This window comes from Mytilus trossulus, chromosome 3 (genome assembly GCF_036588685.1).
Source record: "Mytilus trossulus isolate FHL-02 chromosome 3, PNRI_Mtr1.1.1.hap1, whole genome shotgun sequence".
NCBI lineage: Eukaryota > Metazoa > Mollusca > Bivalvia > Mytilida > Mytilidae > Mytilus > Mytilus trossulus.
This window is the reverse complement of record NC_086375.1, coordinates 44,916,082-44,941,280: the sequence shown is the minus strand read 5'-3', so window position 1 is coordinate 44,941,280 and position 25,199 is coordinate 44,916,082. Positions and strand designations below refer to the sequence as shown.

Here is a 25,199-nt window from a genome sequence, read left to right as displayed (position 1 = left end):
CAAGCTACCTTGATTACTTGGTAGAGGACCGGTGCAATGTAGACCCCGAGTGTTACTAAAAAAACAGAAGAAACACGATTGTATGTAAAGTCGTGTATGCCTTTGATGAATCGAATTGGCATGTGTCGATGTTATTCATGAATCTTTCAAAGTACGCGTAGATGGTGCACGAGGTTTCTTTGAATGTTTCAACGGCTTCTTTTGACTCCAATACTAAAAAAAGACTTAATTATTATGGTCTATTATAATTTTACAAGTAAGTTGAGATTCAATATCTGCGACAAGTTAGTACACCCTACAGGTATTCTGATTTTTCAGTGTTATTTAGAAACATGGGTCCGTCATGCTTCGTAATTGTGTTTCTTGATTTTTTTCAACAAATATACTTTCAGTTTACATTTCTATTCAAGTGTCTTCATACCCTCACTCCTTCACATTGACATAGTCATTCTTCTTTTTGAACTTATCAATTGCTCCTAATACAATTGAGCTCTTCTGTTCAACCTAAAACGTGGTCACTGGTTTTGAAGATTTCTGATCCACCAAATTACGGAGTAGGGCTTAAACAATGCCGATCACTAAATATCGGTTAATCGCATTCTTAACATAGATACTAGCTTTGTTTTGTGCACGCCGCTGTTGGAGCAGTATGTTAAGAACCTCCTGCTAACGCTGTGCCTTTGAACTTATCAAAATCAATATCTAGTTTAATAGTCGATGTTCCTAAATGTTCACGTACAAGCCTGTCGCTGAACGTTATCCATATTTTGTTTGATCCTCTTTAAAAAAAATCATCGCAATTTGATACAATATCTTTTGGTCCACATACATCTTCCCAAATCACCATATTTTTATCGTCAAGTTGCATAGATGTTTTTTGCCACTTTCAGCAATGTTGTCTTTTTCATGGCGGCCAGTTTTTATTGATAGAGGAAGCCGGAAAGCTAGGAGAGAACCACATACCATCGGCGGGAAAACTTGTAATCGGCCTAGTCACTTGAGCTTGGAGTAGCACGCACATGCAACGTGCGTGGTTCGAATTCACAACCGTATAGAGCAGTTTGAACTACCTGGACCATCTTCTCGTTTGAAGATCGTTAAACAAAATACTAAACTCAGATGCTACAACCCTTTACATTCAATGGAAACGAGACGGTGGTTTGGAATTCGCAGATATGGAAAACCTGTGTCATCTTTGCTTCTTGTGTCATTAGGAAACGAATTTCATTCATTTTTATTATCTGTTATCATTAAATAAAAAAAGTAAGAAAATTCCCGAATATTACTTTACTGTTACATTTTCAAGTGATGAAAAAATGAAAGGGATAAGTTTTTATTTAAGATTATAGCAAATGTTTAAATCATTCCATATTTATTTGCTAAAATCATTGATTTTCATTAATACGTTTGTTATAATTATGTAGGGTGCTAATTGTTACACGTGTATATGTGTCTCAGTGGTCCTAAAACACTTCGTTATCATTATGTTATATATGTCACCGATGAGTCTTTTGTGGACGAAACGCGCGCCTTGCGTATATATATATTTTTATCCTGGTATCTATGACGAGTGTATTATGGTATGACCAGCAGGGTCACCTGGTATCTAGAAATAGCTATCGATTCGATTTGATTTTCACTAAATTTAATATCAAAGTGTGCTGGTGGTTTTGTTTCATGGGTTGTATATGCGTCTAGTGTTTGTGTTTGTGTGTGTGTGGGGGGTCACTATCATTACCACTGGCTATCTCAGATGTGGGTTAAAAGATAGTCGAGTGTGTAGATCTCAAGTTCATGCCAGTACAAAGCCTATACACTATCAAAGATTTCTACCGTGCCTCCTCGCTACACCACACAGTCAACTAGGTTATATCGTGTTCCACAACTTGAGTTGGTACAATTATATTCAATGCTCTTCAACTTTGTATTTATTTGGCTTTTTAACTATTTCGATCTGAGCGTCAACTTGAGTTGGTACACCTCTTCATGGCAGAGTTGGGGTTTGAGCCCAAATACATTCTTGAACCCGATGAGATGTACATTAGCTTTCCAAGAAGGCACAGGACATGGAAATCAGCTTCATCGATTCAATCCTCTTTATGCGATACTTGCTGGTCACTTTGGCAAAATTACTGACAAAAGTTCAGTTTAAGACATTGACACGCTACGATTTGTGGGAAAGTACGTGAGTGTACCACTATGATATCACATAAAGTCAGAAGAGATTCGAAGAAACTGAATAATCACCCAAACAAAAAGTGTATTGTCTTAACGGTGAGGGCATTTATGATGACGACTACACTCATACATAAATTGTCACATCCAGGTATAAGATCATGTTTGATATTCACAACTAAAACTCTAACTGATGTGATGCTATTTGAAGACATTTTAGCATACTTCGAGGCTATGTGCATGGAGGACTACAAGCAAGATTCTATATTGTACATTACACACCACCAGGGTTAGCCAACGACTCGACTCATAGCTCAAAATTAAAGGGTTCGATTTGGAACTGTTTTCCGAACACGAAAAAAACAACACATTAACAATGAATCATAGAACAACTTTAATACAAAAAAAACATTTAAGTGCATGGTACCAGAGAAGATCATCGAAGACATGCTCGTCAGCTCGGACGCTCACGAGTATGAATAAAATTGAGAATGGAAATGTGGAATGTGTCAAAGAGACAACAACCCGACCAAATAAAAAATACATGGTTGATAAATAAATGCAACGATAGTATAACGCTGTTCAATAGTTATCAATCGATTAAGCGAGAAAAAAATCCGGTTAACAAACCGAATGCGATTTCGAGTACCAGCAGTAACTCCAAAAAAATATTACGATTATCCTATGGTGCCTTAGAATGTGGAGGTTAACAATGTGCTCATACTAATACCGACGCTGAACAACCGCATTTTAACAAATGTGTAGACAGAAATCATTTTTGTAGACAGAATTCATTTTTGTAGACAGAATTCATTTTTGTAGACAGAATTCATTTTTGTAGACAGAATTCATTTTTGTAGACAGAATTCATTTTTGTAAACAAAATTCATTTTGTAGTCAAAGTTCATTTTTGTAGACAATATTCATTTTTGTAGACAAATTCATTTTTCTTATTTCCATACAAATCTACTTTGTTCCCTATTATGAAAATTAAAACACAAAAGTTTGAAGATAAAATTCATTCTTGTGAAGCTAAATTTCTTTTTTGTGAAGCTAATTTTATATTTTGTGAAGACAAAAGTCAAGTTTGTGAAGACAAAAGTCATATTTGTGAAGACAAAAGTCATATTTGTGAAGAAAAATTTCATATTTGTGAAGACAAAAGTCATATTTGTGAAGACAAAAGTCAATTCGTGAAGAAAACGTTATTTTTTAAGACAAAAGTCAATTTTGTGTCACATATGACAATTTTGTGTCACAAATGACAATTTTGTGTCACAAATGATTACAATGACAATTTTGTGTCACAAATGACACGTTTGTGACAGTAAAGTTTTTCCTCAGTAAAGTTACTGAGGAAAAATCTAAGCGAGCACAAACAACTGATTATATAGTAGAATCAACTTTCAAAAAGTAAATTAGCTGTATCAATTTAGATCAATTCATTTCATTAAGATTATAGATTTGAACATCCTTGTGAAATAATTGCTTAACAAAGTGGGCTATACCAACGGTTGTAAGATGAACAATGACAGAAATATGCCCAAAAAATCGATTCGTAACGATCGTGTGTAGGTCTTTGGCAAATATCTTCATCAACCAATCTACCGACTCTTGCAAACAGCCTACTGCCTTGGAAAAAAGTGTGAGAGGTGTTCTCTGGAACACTTCTTGAGAGAGTGCAGAAATAAGACTATGAAGTTTTATTTGGCACAACTTTTTGGAATTTTGGATCCTTAATGCTCTTCAACTTCTTACTTGTTTGGCTTTATAAATATTTTGATATGAGCGACACTGATGAGTCTTATGTAGACGAAACTGGCGTCTGGCGTACTGAATTATAATCCTGGTACCTTTGATAACTATTTACACCACTGGGTCGATGCCACTGATGGTGGACGCAGATGGGTGGACGTGGACACCTAGCAGTCAACACTCCGGTGTTGACATGAATATCAACTTTTACAAAACTTTGACTTTTTCGAAAAACTAAGGATTTTCATATCCCAGGTATAGATTTCCTTAGCCGTATTTGGTACAACTTTTTGGAATTTTGGATCCTCAATGCTCTTCAACTTTTGATAACTATTGAGAACGTTCCACTTTTAGGTATGCTCATATATATAGGCTGTATAACTATAATTTGTCAACACTAGGTTGTCAGTTCGACCCCCGCACGACACAGATTCCAATCTGAATTTACTAGGACTGCCAATTTTCCTGTCGAAGGACGAAGGTTCTCTACTGCCAATCTGGCTTCTTTAATCAATAAAAACTGTCCGCCACGAGAGAGCCAATAGTGCTGAGAGTGGTGTTAAATTGACGCCTAGAAATCAATCAAATAATCACCTTAGGATGTAGTCAGTATGGTTTTGAATGACAACGACATCAGCAAAGCAGAATTTGCAGGCGTTGTCAGATGCTTAACTTTTTACTACGAGGAAAATTAAAAACTGTGACAACTTTGACTACATTAAGCTCGGGAAAATTCATCGCATCTGCATGCGATAAAGTTTGTAACGTATCCCATTAAGCCTATATTCCTATAGTATCCAGGATTCAAAACGATTTTCAATTAGTTTTACATATGTACCAGATCTGCTCGCTACCAACCAACTTTCTAGTTAGTGTCTTGGAAAAATCATCATTTATAGTATAGTTACAATGATTTGTTAAGGTTTTCCGTCATTCTATATTTGGATTTATTTACAAATGGGCCAAATAAAATGAGTGGATGATATTGTTGAATGTTTAAGTTCATCATACAGTCACATAACTGTGATGGCTTACTAGTGCTATTGGTTGGTGTCTGTGTTTTGTCATTTATGCAAAACATTCCTGGTGGATGAGTTAATTGAAAAATCGGACAGTTTCTATTGTCACGAATTTAATTTATTCTATAGGAGGCTTTGTAAACAAGAGCAGTACAAAAAGGTACGTGTGAGACATAAAATGAATAAAACTATTGTTTGTAAACACTTAAAGTACTTCAAGTAGCACTTTCGGTTAAGTGCCTACTTTTAAAGAGTTTCCGGAATTGGTGGTTGTGAGATTATTCAAGTGAACTATCCGGCAATTCAGTGATTGAGTTTGAAAGACCTTGTAAACCTGATCTCCTGTGTTGTTTTATCAAGTCAAAGGTGGATAATTTCCCCTACGGATTGTTGATAGCTACATAAGTATGATTTCACAGCTCTGTAAAAACGCACCAACACAACTAGAATAGCTGTTTCCAACAAATGTACTATTAAACCATTTTATGATTGTAAAGCAGTATCCACTTAAATTTAGTAACACCATCTTCAAATTATTTATTTATTTATTTCTATGTAAATGTTATCTTTTCGTAATAATGAACGGTTTTATGCTCTTCAATCTCGTTCTTTATTTGGCCTTTTTAACTTTTTTGGATTCGAGTGTCACTGATGAGTCTTTTGTATAAGAAACGCGCGTCTGGCGTATATACAAAATTTAGTCCTGGTATCTATGATGAGTTTATTTATATGAGTGACTTGTACAACTTATGTAACACAATGCATACTTAAAAAGTAACTCCAGATTTACATAGACCAGAGATTATGTCTCTGCATAGACATTATAAATTTTAGGCGGGTGTGTGTATTTTCTTTTTTAAACTGGTATGCAGTCTTTAACATTTATACCCTATGGTAGTGCGCTATCATCATGGTAGGCCAAATGCTTGAAACTGGACTGAACTGAAATTACTGCTAATCATTTATATCTGTGAAGTTCCAGGAACACAGCTAAATGCCGCTGGCACGTGCCGACCGTGATAATTTTTTTCACAAACATTTGTTTATTAAAAAATGAAGTTGTCAAAACTTTTAAAAATTAATCAAATGTCAAGTATTACATTAGACTCTGGAGTATAGGTTAGAATGTAATGTATAAATAGAAACTAAAACTAACTTAATTTAATTCAGATAATTTCACTTTTTCTTAACAAATACTAATGATCCACTAATGAACCTCAACATGATCCATAACCTGACAATACATTTTATTTATTAGTTGTTATTGGTTTTCAACAAACTGTTCACTTGGTCTTCTTTCAATCGGTAGTAAAACCCTTGCTAAAGTTGGGGGTTCGTTTGGATGTATAGAATGTATAAATATACTCGGTCACGTCCCACTGCATGTCCGGTAATATGGGACCTTAAATCTGATGCCTCTTGTAGAGATAGTGGCAATACGCTAGATATGAACGTTAAGAATCCTTGTAGCAACTCTTTCTTGGGTTATGTGCCGGCCTGTTGCAAGGCAATATGTATGTCCCTATCCAATTAACAATCATTTTTCAGGTGCCCGTCTAATGCCGTTTACCTATGTCTGTCTGTTACCGTGTTCGTCAACATTTCACGACAACCCAAATTTGCTATAACTAATACTAGATAGACGGAAGAAAACTCCCTATTAATTTTGAAAATTTTGGCTTTGCTATCCCAGAGTTACGGGACTTTAACGGCCATTTGATTAAGACAATTGTTCTTATATCGCGCACCTACTCCAGTATGCTTGAGTTTATTCCTCATAACCTTACATTATTGTTTAGATTAATAAAAGGAAGCTCCCTTTCGATGTCTTTTTTTATTTCATTCAAGGATTTGTCTTTCCTATAAATACACGGGATATTTTTCAAATATCGCATACAAACTCTATGCCTGGATTTATTTCCTGAAATATAGCATAAATGGAGTATTCAAGGCTTCTCGTAAACTTTACATTTTTGTTTGGATTGATAAAATGAAGATCCCTTTCGATTTTTTTTCTATTTCGTGTTTTTTCCGACATTCTAAAAGTTACTGGAGTTGGTCCGTTTGAATTGAGTAAACTATTCACATGCCGCATTCAAACGTCAGATTGCGGATTGATTTACTCAAATATATAATTTGTTTGGTCTGCAAGTGTTATGGACAGAAGGATTTTGAAAATGACTGATAAAAGTCATACCCCAGCCTAGTATGAACTGCAAGTCATTGGAATTATCTTGCTCAAAACAGAGTTGAATGAATAATCGGCAACACAAAATCACAAAATCTCTAATGTGCACAAAATTGGAAAATTAGACACAATATGATAAAGACTGCCCTAACCGGCACTTTTATAAAAATTTACCGTAAAGTTGTTTTTTTTTTACATTGGCACATCATCTGAATTTTTTTACTAAGGAAAAAGTTGTACACCCTTTAACATATTTGTTTGCAATTAATTTGCTTAATTGTGGTTAGAACAATTTTTAAATATTCTGACTGTTATGTTATTGGCTCGACGAACTTTTGTTTTGTTTACTTTTATATTTACAATCTTCTACTCGGTGTTAATGTTCAATCTTTTGAAAGAGGGTAGACTTTTTGTTACTTTTTCAGCGTTCTGAGTTTTTCTTTAAAAAAAAATATGACTCAGATATAACAAATTTGGATAAAGATGCTGATAAGAATAAAAAAAAACTGAAGAATATTTCAGATTTTCTGTCAGCTATGAATAATATATGTCTAACGCCTTTCAGTGTTAAAGTTATTGTAAAAAAGTAGTAAAAGTAGTAATTTTAAAGAATGATTCACCATTTGAAGTCCCCACCCACGCAGTAAAATTCAACTGAACTACTTATCAAATCTCGGCCATTGATTGATTGACATATTCACAATAAAACAAGCCCCTTATAAGGATTAATGGGCCTATCAAGGGGAATATAAGCATCGATTATTATTTGAAAAAAAGGTTAATGTCATAATTATTCACATACAAATAAAAAAATTATGTTTCATCTTTACATGTAATACTATTATATCACTATGTCAAAAATTGTTTACAAAGTATACTATGTAGTTTGTCACCATTGACATAATTTCCTATGACGTCACAAGGTGCTAAAACATACGCAATTCACATCGGTAGTGTTGTCGTACAACTTAAGATTTAGAATGTCAATAAGGAAAAAAACTTAAAAAAAATATCATTGTAACCATAATTAACAAACCAAGTATTGAATATTCATCATCAACTTAAGATTGATTAAATTAACCCATAGTTTATAATGCACTATTTCGTCCCGCGGATGAGGGGAACCTGTTAAACCTGGTTGTGACCAGTCATAGGGTTAATTTTCGTAAAACTTCAATGGTGTCCGACAAGAAGAAAAGTTCTCAGGAAATCTTCAAGGATATGTAACTAGTTTCGCTTACTCTAGAAATGTTTTTGTCTTAGCTGAGTAGGATAATTTTCGGTTTTTAGTGTTGTGATTTTCATAAATTTCGTCAAAATGTCCCAACAGTCGGATTTATCGCAGCGTAAAGGTAATCAGGTGATACACGTCCGGGACAACAGTGGGAACGAACTCGAAGAATTATTTAATGTTGCTATGAATCCGGCCCGCTCGGGCCAAACTGGACAAGTGCCTATGAAAATGCGTAATTTCCCAGCTTCTTTTTTTACACCACCAAACTCTCAACAATCGGGTCATTCAAAACAAGGTAGTAACGATTCAACAGGTTATGGACCTAATATAATTGCACCACCTCCAGTGCATACCAGGGCGCATTCATCACCTGCAAGTTTGCAGCCATTATCCACTATTCCACAAAATCCTCCACAGCATCAACATGCAAGACAACATTCATGTGACTCAATGTTAGACAACGAACCCCCTCTGCCTCAAGGTTGGGAAAAGGCAAGAACTCCAGACGGACAACTTTACTATATAAAGTGAGTAAATCAAACTACATATGTATGCATTATTCATAAAAGTCATTAGTGTGTGTACATGTACAATGTATATAGTCAGTGGATAATATTTACTAATTTCTGTTTTGTTTGCAAAATTTAGAAATGGGTAAGTAGATTACTTTTTCAGGTGTAACCAGATTAAAAGAGTTGAGGCTCAAGAAAGGAATAAAACAGAAAGGGCAAAAGAAAATTACAGAGAATATATATTTACATGTTATTGTGTTTCTTTTGAACTTGCAAATTATTTGTTAAGTTTTTTTTATATATAAATTTCACGACTTCAAATGTAAACAAACTAGTTCATCTCTGTACATGTACATTGTACATAGCTTATTGCCAATATTGCCTGTAAAATTGCATTATTATTATTATGGCCAGGTCGTGGAGGAGGCAGTAATTGGTGTAACTCCTGTCCCTCTTTAATTGCACATTTTCTAAAATTAGTTTTTCATTCACTTTAAACATGTCATGCATTTACTTTATGAAAAAAAGAATATGCGGAATGATTACCAATGAAGCAACTTATCAGAAGAGATCAAATAACTTTACAACTATAGGTCACTGTATTGCCTTCAACAATGAGCATGCCCATACTGCATAGTCAGCTGTCAAAGGCCCTCGTTAAAAGCAACTAAGTTTTCCTCAAAACTAGCACACAATGCTCATAAACACAAAACTGATCAGATCAAGTGTGAATTTGAGTCAACACTTTTACTGTTCTTGAGTTATGCCCCTTTGTAATGTTATACAGAAGCTGGACATCATCTATGTCCATTGACTCATTCTGCTGCTTCTGCAATGTCTGCATTTATTTGACATGTCCAGAAAATACTATTTTACATTTGTATTAATTCCGCAAGTGTCCAACAGTATTTATTGCTAGGCATGACCCAATCAGAAAGGTCAGTGATTAAGAATTAAATTTAGGTCACAAAATTTTCATTATATCAGAAATAATTCTTATCAGTTCATTGAAATCTGGCTTTTTAAATTTCCATTTTGCCAAAAAAAAAAAAAAAAAGTCAATACTTTTCCTCTATCTATTTAAATTGTGGCTCCATAAAACTGACACACAGACTCTGCCAGTTATACATGTAGTATTATAATCAGAAGGGCCTTCTTAAATTAATTACCATTTAAAGCCCCCCCAGATGCAAAATGATATCATGACAATTTAAAGGATTCAACCCATATTCATTTACATGTACATTTATATTCAAACACTGTTAAAGAAAAAAAAAGAAAATACCAAAAATTGCCTGCCATTTGCTAAACAGATTATACATTTGTAATGTTATATTACAAAATGTATGGTCAGATCATATGTTTTCATGTATGTAAATGTACATATAGGTCATATATGATTTTGTACTACGGATGCTTTTTCAATAGAAATTGTGATGTCATAATGCATTCCTACATGTTATGGCACCAAAATGCATAGGACAAGGATTATCCAGAATCCTAGTAATTTGTGAAAGTAATGCAGAAAATAAAGAACAACCAACAACAAAATAAAATAAAATATTGAAGATCAACTTTTATATCAATGTAGTTCAAATTTCATACTCCAGATCTATACTGGCAATTTAATTCTCATGTATCTCATCTACAATGTACATGTATATTATTTAGAACCACAGACTACATTGTACATGTACAATGTAACTGCAATTAATAGATAAGTTGTATCACTGGTACCAGGCCTTAGGATTTGGATTGTGGAATTAAGAGTGCCTTGTCACTAATTTAATTTCATGCTTCCGCATGCAGTAAGAAAAACTGCAAAAGATAGGGACTTCATTGGCCGAATGGTGTAAGGCTAAGCAGCTTTGACTGTAGTCTGTCCTGCTACTGTGTAACTAGCCTGTCAACACTAATGTTGTCAGTTTGAATCCTACACATGGCAGTGCAGGTGTGCATGATTACAATCCTACACATGGCAGTGCAGGTGTGCATGATTACAATCCTACACATGGCAGTGCAGGTGTGCATGATTACAATCCTACACATGGCAGTGCAGGTGTGCATGATTACAATCCTACACATGGCAGTGCAGGTGTGCATGATTACAATCCTACACATGGCAGTGCAGGTGTGCATGATTACAATCCTACACATGGCAGTGCAGGTGTGCATGATTACATTTTAGATCAAATTGAATCTTAGTTTTTTGGGGCGAATGCCAGTGATTCTGTCTAGGCTCTCAGGCTCACTCCGCTAATAATGAACCGACCACCACAAAATAGTCGATAACCACAAAATAGCCATTAGTGCTGAAAGAGGTGTTTTCACCATATGCATTATATCAATCAATATTCATTCAGATCATGATGTACATATATGCATGTTCACCTGAATACATGTAAAAAAACAAACTGCAGACAATGATACATTATACAATTGACATGTAGTTCCTTGTATATACAATGTATATATTTTTTTGTACTTTTAAGTCTTATTATTTAGAAGTGTCTGAAAAGTGGGTTTGTTGCACTTTACCAGTAACCTACGTACATGTACATGCATGAACTATACTAGGCATTTGCATCTGACAATTTTGTTGGCTATATATTTTTTAAATATACAGAACCACTATAAAATTTTAAACATTAAAGAAACTTTCAATGAATTGTTAAACAGCTTCTATTGTAATTCAAAAAGCATGGTATGATATGTACAATGTACATTGATTGAACATTTCAATAGAGAAATGAAAGTCATTCTAATCATGTCTTGATTAGTGTTTTAATATCAGTTTTAATTTTTTTAAAGAGTTTATGGCCATCAAATGATGTAATTGATTGTTATTGGATCTGCAGTAATCAATCAACTGATCAAAAACCAAATGGATTCAATCATGTTCTGCTGTTTTCATATACTTTGACATTTGCAATTTTGTGCATTGATAGTTTACATACATGTAGTTCTTTTTTAAACCTTCACTTCTTTAAATGTAAAGGACTGTTAAGGAATGTTAGAAAATAAACAGCATAATAGGCCCCCAAAAAATAATACATGTGTTTCTGCTAACCCATCTCTGCTAGCCAAGGGTTATGATCCACTCCCATTCTCTCCACCCTTTGCGGATTTAGATATAATTTTGGAGACGTAAGGTTAGGATTTTTATTGGTTGCAGTAGAAACTCCATGCATCCAATCAAAAAGCGCCTATAACATGATCACGTGTAGTTGTAAAAAGTGTTTGTAACCAATTGCCACATGTTTATTGTGCAACAAGTCTTTACATCACTTAACATACGACTGTATTTAGTGACAACTAGAATGTTTTTAATCAACTAATAGAAGTTCCTGTGTATGTTTCATGCACAAATGCCATAATGTTAACGTATATTTTCGTTTCCGGTTTTACCAAGTGTGTAGAATCTAGACTTTACCGTGTTTTTACCTTCAAATTGAAGAGTTCAAGTGCTACCATTGGTCAAGAATAATGTATTCGGAATGGGCGTGACTTTTATCTTCAGATAGATGGCGCAACATTGATATCACAAATGTTAGCTCAATCTACCAAGGGTGGAGAGAACGGGAGTGGATTGTAACAAAAACAGAAAAGGAATTGCATTTGAAACAGAAAAGGAATAACTATTAAAACAATACTTAAGTTGACAAGTTGCCACCTGACATCAATTGTATAGTCACAAATGCAGTTTTAACTGGGAAAGCATAGCATATCCATCAGAATCCAAATGATGTGCAGAAGGAAGTAAAAATGTAACCATCTATGTAGGTCACTGTTCTTCCTTCAACAATGAGCACAGTTCTATATTGAATAATAAAAGTGTTGAAATTCAGTTCATTAATGTCATAATATGGTTGGCAAAGTTTAATAGGGTGTACTTGAGTCTACAATGTATGTTTGAATCAAACATTGGTTGAAAAAAATTGATGGTGCACAAAGTATAAACAATTTATATGTATAATCTTTGAGATATAAATTAACTACATATGTACTTGTAGTGCAATGATTATGCTATATGATGTGTACATTTCTTCTTTGAACAAACAAGTGGGAAGAAACAAAACAAAGACCTATATAGATGTTAAATGTTTTATCATACTTTTGATATGAGTTGATACACATTTAATGTTTACATTTAGTTGTATATTTACTTTAATACAATCCTATAAGTGCAGTGTAAACAAAGGTGGGGTTAATGTCAAAGAAAACTTTTAAATTGATACAATGTAGTTAACCTCAGACCTAATCATATTAGGGAGGCAATGTTTGTTTATTTTAATTTTGGGCAGTGATGGCATTTATTTTTGTAAAGAGGTCGTCTACATTGTTTTATTAGGTTACTAGCACAGGTAAGGTTATTTTGGGAGGAAGTTTGGAAAATTAATTGACTGAAATATAATACTGCACAAACTGTTTTTATAATCTTCTAATTTCAATCATGGCAAGTTCACCGATTTCCTATTGTAAAAATCTTCCCAATAAAAACAGATATCAAGAACATGATTGTGGTTAAACTGATGTTTTCTTTGATGTCAGGTGTTGTCTAGGTGCATATGTTTTGTCTGTCCTGGAGGCCTGGGTGATATTTGTTGTGATCTCCCCTATTGATCTTTAATCCCCCTGTGATTTATGGGGGGATTAAGTAGTACAGTTTTATCTTTGATCTATGCCATCTACTGACCTTATGTACTGTTGTAAAGAAAAGGAAGTCTTGTCATTCAGCTATAAATGTGTTCAACATGGGGGTTGTTTTACAATGAGGAACTATTTTCAGTACAGAGTAGGTATACATTATGTGTATCCATGTTCATAAGCTGTCCAGGGGATCTTTGATTAGAAATAGATAATAAGAAATTGCTCGTTTAAAGGTGGATGTGTATATATGTACATTACATGTAATCAAACACTGACGGCTAGAATTATTCACTGGTTTTAAATTTCTCTTTTTTACCCTAAGTTTAAAAAACAGAGGCTCATATTCTTAAATTAATTACCATTTAAAGCCCCCCCAGATGCAAAATGATATCATGACAATTTAAAGGATTCAACCCATATTCATTTACATGTACATTTATATTCAAACACTGTTAAAGAAAAAAAAAGAAAATACCAAAAATTGCCTGCCATTTGCTAAACAGATTATACATTTGTAATGTTATATTACAAAATGTATGGTCAGATCATATGTTTTCATGTATGTAAATGTACATATAGGTCATATATGATTTTGTACTACGGATGCTTTTTCAATAGAAATTGTGATGTCATAATGCATTCCTACATGTTATGGCACCAAAATGCATAGGACAAGGATTATCCAGAATCCTAGTAATTTGTGAAAGTAATGCAGAAAATAAAGAACAACCAACAACAAAATAAAATAAAATATTGAAGATCAACTTTTATATCAATGTAGTTCAAATTTCATACTCCAGATCTATACTGGCAATTTAATTCTCATGTATCTCATCTACAATGTACATGTATATTATTTAGAACCACAGACTACATTGTACATGTACAATGTAACTGCAATTAATAGATAAGTTGTATCACTGGTACCAGGCCTTAGGATTTGGATTGTGGAATTAAGAGTGCCTTGTCACTAATTTAATTTCATGCTTCCGCATGCAGTAAGAAAAACTGCAAAAGATAGGGACTTCATTGGCCGAATGGTGTAAGGCTAAGCAGCTTTGACTGTAGTCTGTCCTGCTACTGTGTAACTAGCCTGTCAACACTAATGTTGTCAGTTTGAATCCTACACATGGCAGTGCAGGTGTGCATGATTACAATCCTACACATGGCAGTGCAGGTGTGCATGATTACAATCCTACACATGGCAGTGCAGGTGTGCATGATTACAATCCTACACATGGCAGTGCAGGTGTGCATGATTACAATCCTACACATGGCAGTGCAGGTGTGCATGATTACAATCCTACACATGGCAGTGCAGGTGTGCATGATTACAATCCTACACATGGCAGTGCAGGTGTGCATGATTACAATCCTACACATGGCAGTGCAGGTGTGCATGATTACAATCCTACACATGGCAGTGCAGGTGTGCATGATTACATTTTAGATCAAATTGAATCTTAGTTTTTTGGGGCGAATGCCAGTGATTCTGTCTAGGCTCTCAGGCTCACTCCGCTAATAATGAACCGACCACCACAAAATAGTCGATAACCACAAAATAGCCATTAGTGCTGAAAGAGGTGTTTTCACCATATGCATTATATCAATCAATATTCATTCAGATCATGATGTACATATATGCATGTTCACCTGAATACATGTAAAAAAACAAACTGCAGACAATGATACATTATACAATTGACATGTAGTTCCTTGTATATACAATGTATATATTTTTTTGTACTTTTAAGTCTTATTATTTAGAAGTGTCTGAAAAGTGGGTTTGTTGCACTTTACCAGTAACCTACGTACATGTACATGCATGAACTATACTAGGCATTTGCATCTGACAATTTTGTTGGCTATATATTTTTTAAATATACAGAACCACTATAAAATTTTAAACATTAAAGAAACTTTCAATGAATTGTTAAACAGCTTCTATTGTAATTCAAAAAGCATGGTATGATATGTACAATGTACATTGATTGAACATTTCAATAGAGAAATGAAAGTCATTCTAATCATGTCTTGATTAGTGTTTTAATATCAGTTTTAATTTTTTTAAAGAGTTTATGGCCATCAAATGATGTAATTGATTGTTATTGGATCTGCAGTAATCAATCAACTGATCAAAAACCAAATGGATTCAATCATGTTCTGCTGTTTTCATATACTTTGACATTTGCAATTTTGTGCATTGATAGTTTACATACATGTAGTTCTTTTTTAAACCTTCACTTCTTTAAATGTAAAGGACTGTTAAGGAATGTTAGAAAATAAACAGCATAATAGGCCCCCAAAAAATAATACATGTGTTTCTGCTAACCCATCTCTGCTAGCCAAGGGTTATGATCCACTCCCATTCTCTCCACCCTTTGCGGATTTAGATATAATTTTGGAGACGTAAGGTTAGGATTTTTATTGGTTGCAGTAGAAACTCCATGCATCCAATCAAAAAGCGCCTATAACATGATCACGTGTAGTTGTAAAAAGTGTTTGTAACCAATTGCCACATGTTTATTGTGCAACAAGTCTTTACATCACTTAACATACGACTGTATTTAGTGACAACTAGAATGTTTTTAATCAACTAATAGAAGTTCCTGTGTATGTTTCATGCACAAATGCCATAATGTTAACGTATATTTTCGTTTCCGGTTTTACCAAGTGTGTAGAATCTAGACTTTACCGTGTTTTTACCTTCAAATTGAAGAGTTCAAGTGCTACCATTGGTCAAGAATAATGTATTCGGAATGGGCGTGACTTTTATCTTCAGATAGATGGCGCAACATTGATATCACAAATGTTAGCTCAATCTACCAAGGGTGGAGAGAACGGGAGTGGATTGTAACAAAAACAGAAAAGGAATTGCATTTGAAACAGAAAAGGAATAACTATTAAAACAATACTTAAGTTGACAAGTTGCCACCTGACATCAATTGTATAGTCACAAATGCAGTTTTAACTGGGAAAGCATAGCATATCCATCAGAATCCAAATGATGTGCAGAAGGAAGTAAAAATGTAACCATCTATGTAGGTCACTGTTCTTCCTTCAACAATGAGCACAGTTCTATATTGAATAATAAAAGTGTTGAAATTCAGTTCATTAATGTCATAATATGGTTGGCAAAGTTTAATAGGGTGTACTTGAGTCTACAATGTATGTTTGAATCAAACATTGGTTGAAAAAAATTGATGGTGCACAAAGTATAAACAATTTATATGTATAATCTTTGAGATATAAATTAACTACATATGTACTTGTAGTGCAATGATTATGCTATATGATGTGTACATTTCTTCTTTGAACAAACAAGTGGGAAGAAACAAAACAAAGACCTATATAGATGTTAAATGTTTTATCATACTTTTGATATGAGTTGATACACATTTAATGTTTACATTTAGTTGTATATTTACTTTAATACAATCCTATAAGTGCAGTGTAAACAAAGGTGGGGTTAATGTCAAAGAAAACTTTTAAATTGATACAATGTAGTTAACCTCAGACCTAATCATATTAGGGAGGCAATGTTTGTTTATTTTAATTTTGGGCAGTGATGGCATTTATTTTTGTAAAGAGGTCGTCTACATTGTTTTATTAGGTTACTAGCACAGGTAAGGTTATTTTGGGAGGAAGTTTGGAAAATTAATTGACTGAAATATAATACTGCACAAACTGTTTTTATAATCTTCTAATTTCAATCATGGCAAGTTCACCGATTTCCTATTGTAAAAATCTTCCCAATAAAAACAGATATCAAGAACATGATTGTGGTTAAACTGATGTTTTCTTTGATGTCAGGTGTTGTCTAGGTGCATATGTTTTGTCTGTCCTGGAGGCCTGGGTGATATTTGTTGTGATCTCCCCTATTGATCTTTAATCCCCCTGTGATTTATGGGGGGATTAAGTAGTACAGTTTTATCTTTGATCTATGCCATCTACTGACCTTATGTACTGTTGTAAAGAAAAGGAAGTCTTGTCATTCAGCTATAAATGTGTTCAACATGGGGGTTGTTTTACAATGAGGAACTATTTTCAGTACAGAGTAGGTATACATTATGTGTATCCATGTTCATAAGCTGTCCAGGGGATCTTTGATTAGAAATAGATAATAAGAAATTGCTCGTTTAAAGGTGGATGTGTATATATGTACATTACATGTAATCAAACACTGACGGCTAGAATTATTCACTGGTTTTAAATTTCTCTTTTTTACCCTAAGTTTAAAAAAAACTTTTAATTGACAAAATTTGAAAAACATGTCCCCATGTCTATTGTAATTTAAACTGCACATTTTGTTTTGGACATGAACATGTATACATACCTTTTGGAATTTTCAATGTTATGAAAAATTTCACCTGATGTTAGTTCAATTTGATCACAATTTTGACTTTTTTTACAGTATAAATGAAGGTGCACATACACATTTGTATATACTTCAAGGTGCAAATTGAAAATAACTGCAATTTTTATGCAGAGGCTTAATTTTCATGGTAAATTTCTAAATCATGTATAGAATTTTCCACAACACAGTTTGGTATACCTCATCCCATTAATATGTAATGTATAACATGTAATTTTTGACAGCAGTGACTCAATAGTACATGCAATATCATGTCTTGTAATTATAATATTAAATATAAACATATTGTGATCCTCTTAAACCCTAATGAATACACCCTAAAGGGAGTGTAGAGTGGACTTTATTGTCATGAGTATTAAATGACCAATTAATCTGTTAATTATACCTATTTTGCCAGTATAGACTTAAACATTGACATTTTGATATTGTTTATATACTGATAGGTCAAGTTGTGGGTGTATTCTGTTTAGAAATCAACATTATATTGTATTTCTTTTCCCCTACTCAGAGAGCAAAATCTCAAGAATTTTTCAATTTATATCTGAACAATATGTTTTTGTTTTAAAATTAATTCTAAACCTAAAAAATAATGTTTGGAGGTTAAATAGGTCATTGTGTAATTAACATAGTTATATTTAGAGGTCAGTGTTTACATTAGATGGTTATTTTTGTCTGATTTGCTGTGAGGAGTTCAATCATCTTTGTATATAAGTTATTATTATTGTTACACATATTACAAGTTGGTCACACATATGTTCAATATTGTAACTGTTAACTGTCACTCAAGTTTGCTGGTTATATTATAATTAGGTTCTGATGTTTACCTAAGATTTGCATTGTGTCTGATTTAGATTAAAGCTATGGTGATGTGTAATGAAGTAAATATTTTGTACTTTTTTTAGAAAACATTTTTCTGGTATGTTGTTTTTAGCATAGAAAAAAATAAGGAAAAGTCATATCATGGATGAATATTCATTGTTCAAGAAATTTTTGTATGTACATGTGTATGCAATTTATACAAAAATGGAAAAGATATTTAAATGTTCTTCTGATCGTTGTTGTTCTTGTATCTGAAAACATTGTATGATATATAAAATTCGAAGGTGCTCTAATTATGTGGGAACAGTTCTATTCAAGTAATCAAATTGACCAATATGTCCAGTAAATTAACTACATGGTCAGTTTCTATTCTTTTTTTCAACTGTTTTGCCTTTTTCTTTCCCCTAGTAAGAGCAGTATATAAGAAAAACAAAAGCATATTCATGTATTTTGAAGTTATTATAACAATGCAAAGTAATCTATATACATGTAGTAAATACCTCAGTGTAAATTTGTAAATTACAATATCAGTTAAAAATGACAGATGTTTGAGTTCTATGAAAGTACATTTGTAATTTAAAAAAAAAGTATTTGTATACTTTTTACATATATACAGTACTAAGGTCTGATTTACATGTAAATAAGTTTTCTAGATCTGAGTGTGTTAACATTACTGTCTTATTTTTCATACTGTAAGTTACGCATACTGGGGTGTCAGTTGTGACCCCTCCCCCTTATGTTACATGGTCACATTTAAAAATGGCCACAGGTCAACAAGACACTTTTATGCAAGCTACCCTGTATACAGTTCTAAGCTACATGTATATGCAGTTGAATTCTCTATTATGATAATTTGTAAAGGTCACAGGTCCTTTAAATGAGACATCTCATTCTAGACATAAGGTCCAGGTCTTATTTGACCAAATATTGTAGCCACATACAGAAACTAATATTGAAGTGTTTAAAAAAAAACTGCTCAGTAAGCAGACCGAAGTGTAAATCACTCTTCTATCACTTCAACTGGGAGCAGTGGTTTCCGCAAATTTTGAGAGATAGACAAAAATGATTTGCACTTCAAGTGCTCCTCGTGACGTAAATGAGAGAAGTGACCAGGACATCACAAGAAAATACCTCAGGAGAATCAAGGTGAAATTTAATTTGAACAGTTTGGTCTTTTACAATGTTGATGGACAAATCTAAAATGTATTAAAAAGATTCAAACACCATTTTGTTATAAAACTAAATGAAAGCAAACTCTGTCATTTACTCCCCTATTTTTCCTCTGAGAAAATGGTATTGAGCACATGTCAATTAAAGATGATCATTTTATAGTAGTGGAAGATGAGTGGAAAACAATTAAACAGTGTCTATAATTAGTTAGATTGTTATCACAAAGAAAATTAAAAAGATGAAGTTTTTGATTTATGACTGAGGCTCAGACTGTTTTCTATGATTTTTATTGAGTGAAGTTAATATTATTTTATATCTTTATACCTATTATAAATTACTTTTCGATGGCTTGTCTCATTTATAGGTCTTTTACCTTTAGATTTGATAATGACCTGAATCATGTGTTTGTGCTTTGAATAATTTAGTGTATATAGAGTGCATGTGAACATTACATGGCACAGTAACTGTGATATATACATATATGGCCATGTTAACAAACATCTAACAATGTAGGAGAGAATATATAGACTACATATATGGCCATGTTAACAAACATCTAACAATGTAGGAGAGAATATATAGACTAACATTTAAGTCAAAGACACTTTAAGTACATGTACTGTTCTTGTAATTTGTTATCCATTTTATGTTCTGTCTGTTATGATTACGCCTGATCTTTGTCTGTCTGTCTGTTTGTAGACTCTGACAATGAATGGTTAAGTTTTGTATATCAGTGGCAGATTCATAACTTTTCATATGGGGGCCTGCTGACTGGCCTAAATAGGGGAGGGGGCTCCAGTAATGCTTTAGTGATTCCCTTTTTATCAACCATATTTTTTTCAGGAAAAAAGGGGGGGGGGGGGCTCTGGGCCCATCCAGGGCCTCCCTGGGTAATTCCTAAGTATTTCTAACATTTAATGAATTTGGAAATTTTCACTTTTTCACATTTATTAACTCTATGTTATGTTATTTTAAATGATGTGTAAGCAGATTTTGTATTTATATTTTTTTTATCGAATTCACACTGATGACTGCTTTTGAATGACATTTGTGTTGCAAATTCATTGAAAGGATTTTGATTTGTTCTGTGAACCACACATGAAGTTTATAATAAATGGTAGTGTTACAAGGTACTCATTAGTCGAGTGCATATTGTTCCTAATTGTTAATTTCTGTCTGCAGTTAAACAATAAACAAAACAGGTTACAAAGCATGTTGTACTGCTTTTTCGCATGTTAGACACCAGTAAATACAGGTCTATAGATTTTGATCCCTACCTTGAAATTGATTGCCAGTTTAAAAAGGTAACTCATGTATTATCTGATCATTGACCCATTCCTGGCTATAAACTTATAAAATTACCGTGTCAATAATACATGTGAGAAAAAACAAAGCAAATGGTATTCTCTGTGGGACTTTTAAAAACAAAACAACAAAAGTTAAAAGAAAACTTCAAAAACTTTTTTACTAAAGAAAAAAATGTAGTTGTTAATATTTAACCGAGTTAATTGAATGTTTATGGTTTGATCTTTTATAAAATAAGTGTGTTATTGTTTTTCACTGCAAGTAATGACTTTGTTTATTTAAAAACTAGAAGATTTTTTTTTCTCATTTGATGGCACTATATAAACTATAGGTTGATCTATAGATGTCAGTTTGTCAACTTGTATTGTTTAAAAAACAAATATGCAATGTAGGTTTCATGATCATTTCTTATAAGATATTTATTTCTAAGCAATACTAGTACATGTTTTGAAAAGATAGACAAAAGATGCAGCTATTCACATGTTTGCATGAATGATAGGACACCCAAATTCCCCCTAAAAAAGATTCAAATCAAATAAGATATGTCAAACTCTCAAAGTAAGCCAACAGCTTTGTCAGTCTTTTTGGAAATTATCCTAGCTTGACATAAATATATATATGTCCTTACATTGATAGATAACTGGTTTAATAAATCATTATTTAAGGGAGTGAGACAAAACTTGTTATCATAAATTAATGACTTTTCTATTTTTGTGAATAATTGCAATTTGCATATTGATTCAATTTGGAATTGCATCCTTGACAAGGTTGTCAAATATGGCAGATATCAATACTTTGATAATGAGAATTAAAGGGCAAATTGAAATTTTAAATAAACATACAAATAAAAAATTCATAAAAAAAGCTTGATTAAGGATGGCATGTAATGGAAAAGATTGCTGTAGATTTCTGAGATATTTAAATTATTGCAAAATATGCAATAGGATACGTTAATTTTGTGCAAATCAAGTTCACAATTTTTTAGCATTTTTTCTATCCCTTATTTGTGTCTATTGCTCGATTCAATTCCTTTGGTACATGTAGGCCAACATTTCTGAATTTATGGTACCTTAAATTTATACAAGAGTGTTTGGAAAAAGCTGTGTGTTACCCAATTTTGGATTACAATTATAATAACTTTTAATTGCCACCACAAAGTAAATTTCAAAATGGTACTACCAACTTTGTAATAATTATGAATAGGGTTTTTAAGATGAAAATGTCCTTTGAAACCAATAAAAAATTAAACGACACTATATATTGTATGTGTCCGAAGTACTTTACTTGATTAACCTTCATCTGGATTGCTCAAAGCCAAGGATGTATAAGAACCAAAACAGTTAAAGCTCTGTATGACCAAAATGGAACCAAAAGTATATGCAAATGCCAACATTTATTATTGTTTTAGTCATCAGTAGGTACAGTTTGGGTGATCAATGACATATATGTTATCAAAATGTCACCACATTTATTTCTGGCATTTTATAAATAATAACCTATATTTGGAAAGATCACCAAAATAGTACAGATTTGCTATGTGAATTTTTTTTTCTTGTGCATACAATATTAAAAATATAAAAACTTTCTGAGTCATGTATTTATTTCCATTGAATATTATGGCTGGCATTAAATATATACACAAAAAAGTGAATAAGTATCAATATTTTTTTTAATCAATTATTGACCTAAATTTTTCTTCCGTACATTTTAAAAGTGAAATATTATGGATCAATGTACAAGATGATTAAGTTCAATTAAGTTGAACACTTTTACTTTGTGAACATTTGAATCTTGATTAAGAGAATTGTAATGGATACATGTACATGCGGAATATACAAACAGAAAACTGCCACATAGAATTATTAATTTCAGGACAAAAGAGAAATGATACATCCATCTCTTTACAACAAACTATAATGTCTGGATGGCATAATGCCAAAACAAACAGCTGTAGAACTATTTCACCTGAGCTTAATAACATGGTGGTGTATTGGGGATCTTAACTTGCACTGATTTTATTGATAAACCATACTTTACAAACAGTTTCTGAAAGAGGTCACATTAAGGGGGAAAGATTGATATGTAATGGAAATTTAAAAGCAAAAAAGCAATCATTCACAAAATCCATTGCAATGTTGACATACATAATATACTTTTTTTTAAGTGTTGAGTCATTATATATAGGTTGGTTATATATCTTGCAATAACCTTAGATTGGAAACTACTCATAAATGAGTAACTTATTGCTCACAAGGAGAGATAAAGAAGAGATTGTTTCAAATTTGAATAGGGTGGCAACATTGAAATATTAAGAAACACACATGAATATAGAAAATGTTTTATTTTCATTAAATGGGCTTGCAAGGAGCATAGTACACTATAAGAGATTAATAAGACAATAGAAAAAAGAAAGAACAATAGTCTGGTCTACATACAAAGATATATATTTGTACTGTGGATTCATTATTATTCGTTGGATACCAATTTTCATGGATTTCTTGTGAGCAGGTAAATCATGAAATATAATGTTCAATGAAAACCAACAAAATTTTCGATAGGCTTAGCTTGTATGCATACTTTGGCAAGACCTTGAAATTAAATATCCACCAACATGCAAGTTTTCCTAAATCCACAAAATTGGTACCCATTAAAATAAATGAATCCACAGTATATAGACCTAATAATGCACAATACACTCGAATAACACACTGTATTAAGACTATGTTATAAACAGACTTTTTATCTGGAAAGGTGTCTTTTATTTGATATAACTATCATTTGATTTATGAAAAAGTAAATTGAAATTTAAAATTCTAAACACCTTTTCTTGTGAGAACTAAAAACACTACTAGATACTCAGACAAGAGGTTTTGTTATGACACAGTTAACTGTACGTCAATGACCTACAAATTTGAGACCACCATACCGAACTTTAAGTTAAAATAGTAGTTGCTAACAATGAACAATTCATTTACGATGGGATCAATTTGTAAAGTCAGCGTCAAGTTTCACAGTCAAGGAGGGCTGATTTTTAAAAGCCTGCTCGGGTCAACAAAAGGGGTTGTAATTACGGTTTTTACCCTTGCATTATAAAGTTTATTGTGCTTGTCTGTCTATATTCATTTGGTTATCTATTCAGATGCTTTTCAGTAATCTTGTTATACTCTGTGACCCTCCAACGAGCAATGAATCAAATCTGATCAAATGTGTTCTTAAATACAGATCCAGTTTAAAACCTAACCTTAAACAGTTATTCGATGCTCAAAGTTTGCATGCGATATACATTTATTGACGTCATTCTATTGTTTTTAGATAAGATATTTCATTTGATATTGTTGTTGTTTGTTTACTTCTGATTAAAGTACATGTACATGTAATTATATTAATTAAATTATATCCTGTTAGAAAACACCTTTGTTATGACAGAAATGTTTTATAAAATTTGTAATGTTTTTGTTTAAACTTATGCTGGTGCATTGTTATAATATACTGGTAGTAAACATGCACAAAATCAGTTTAGAATGGGTGGATGTTTATAACATCTTAATTAACAAACAAAAAAATATATAATTAGATATTCGTATCTGCAAAAAGAGGAAAATTTAATTTTGAATTGAATGAATAACTATATGCTACTAAAAGATAATAGCAATGAAAATGTTTTAGAAAGATTCTAGTAAAGAATTGTTCTTTATTTCTAACAATACAAAAAAAAATACATTTACGGGAAGTCACTTTTTAGATTCTTAGAAATATAAGTTCAGGTTTTTTAAAAGTCTAAAAATATAATCACATTTTGCAATACAATGTCTTATGTTAATGATACGGTCTATAGCTGATTAATTGTTTTTCATATGAATAAGTGTTAAGTATGCTAAAATGTAAAGGATTGACCACAAAATAATCTTATTCCTGGACAGTTGACATACTTAGCATTGTTCTGTATAAAAACTTCACATTCCTGATATGCTCTGTGGGTAGGAAGGGAAAACATTGT

The 25,199-nt window shown here is 32.6% G+C and overlaps 1 protein-coding gene across 2 annotated transcripts in view; it reads left to right on the top strand.

Annotated features, from left to right (window-relative positions):
- Nucleotides 1-8,112: 8,112 nt before the first annotated feature.
- The window catches only part of LOC134711594 (transcriptional coactivator YAP1-A-like), a 29,159-nt gene continuing 12,072 nt past the window's right edge, over nucleotides 8,113-25,199 (top strand). Inside the window, exon 1 of one of the 2 annotated variants that reach the window (XM_063572282.1) lies at nucleotides 8,113-8,898. In XM_063572282.1, coding sequence (XP_063428352.1) covers nucleotides 8,456-8,898 — 443 coding nt within the window. In that variant the 5' untranslated portion in view covers nucleotides 8,113-8,455. The remainder of the gene's footprint in view (nucleotides 8,899-25,199) is intronic. The other variant, XM_063572281.1, reaches the window with a different exon arrangement.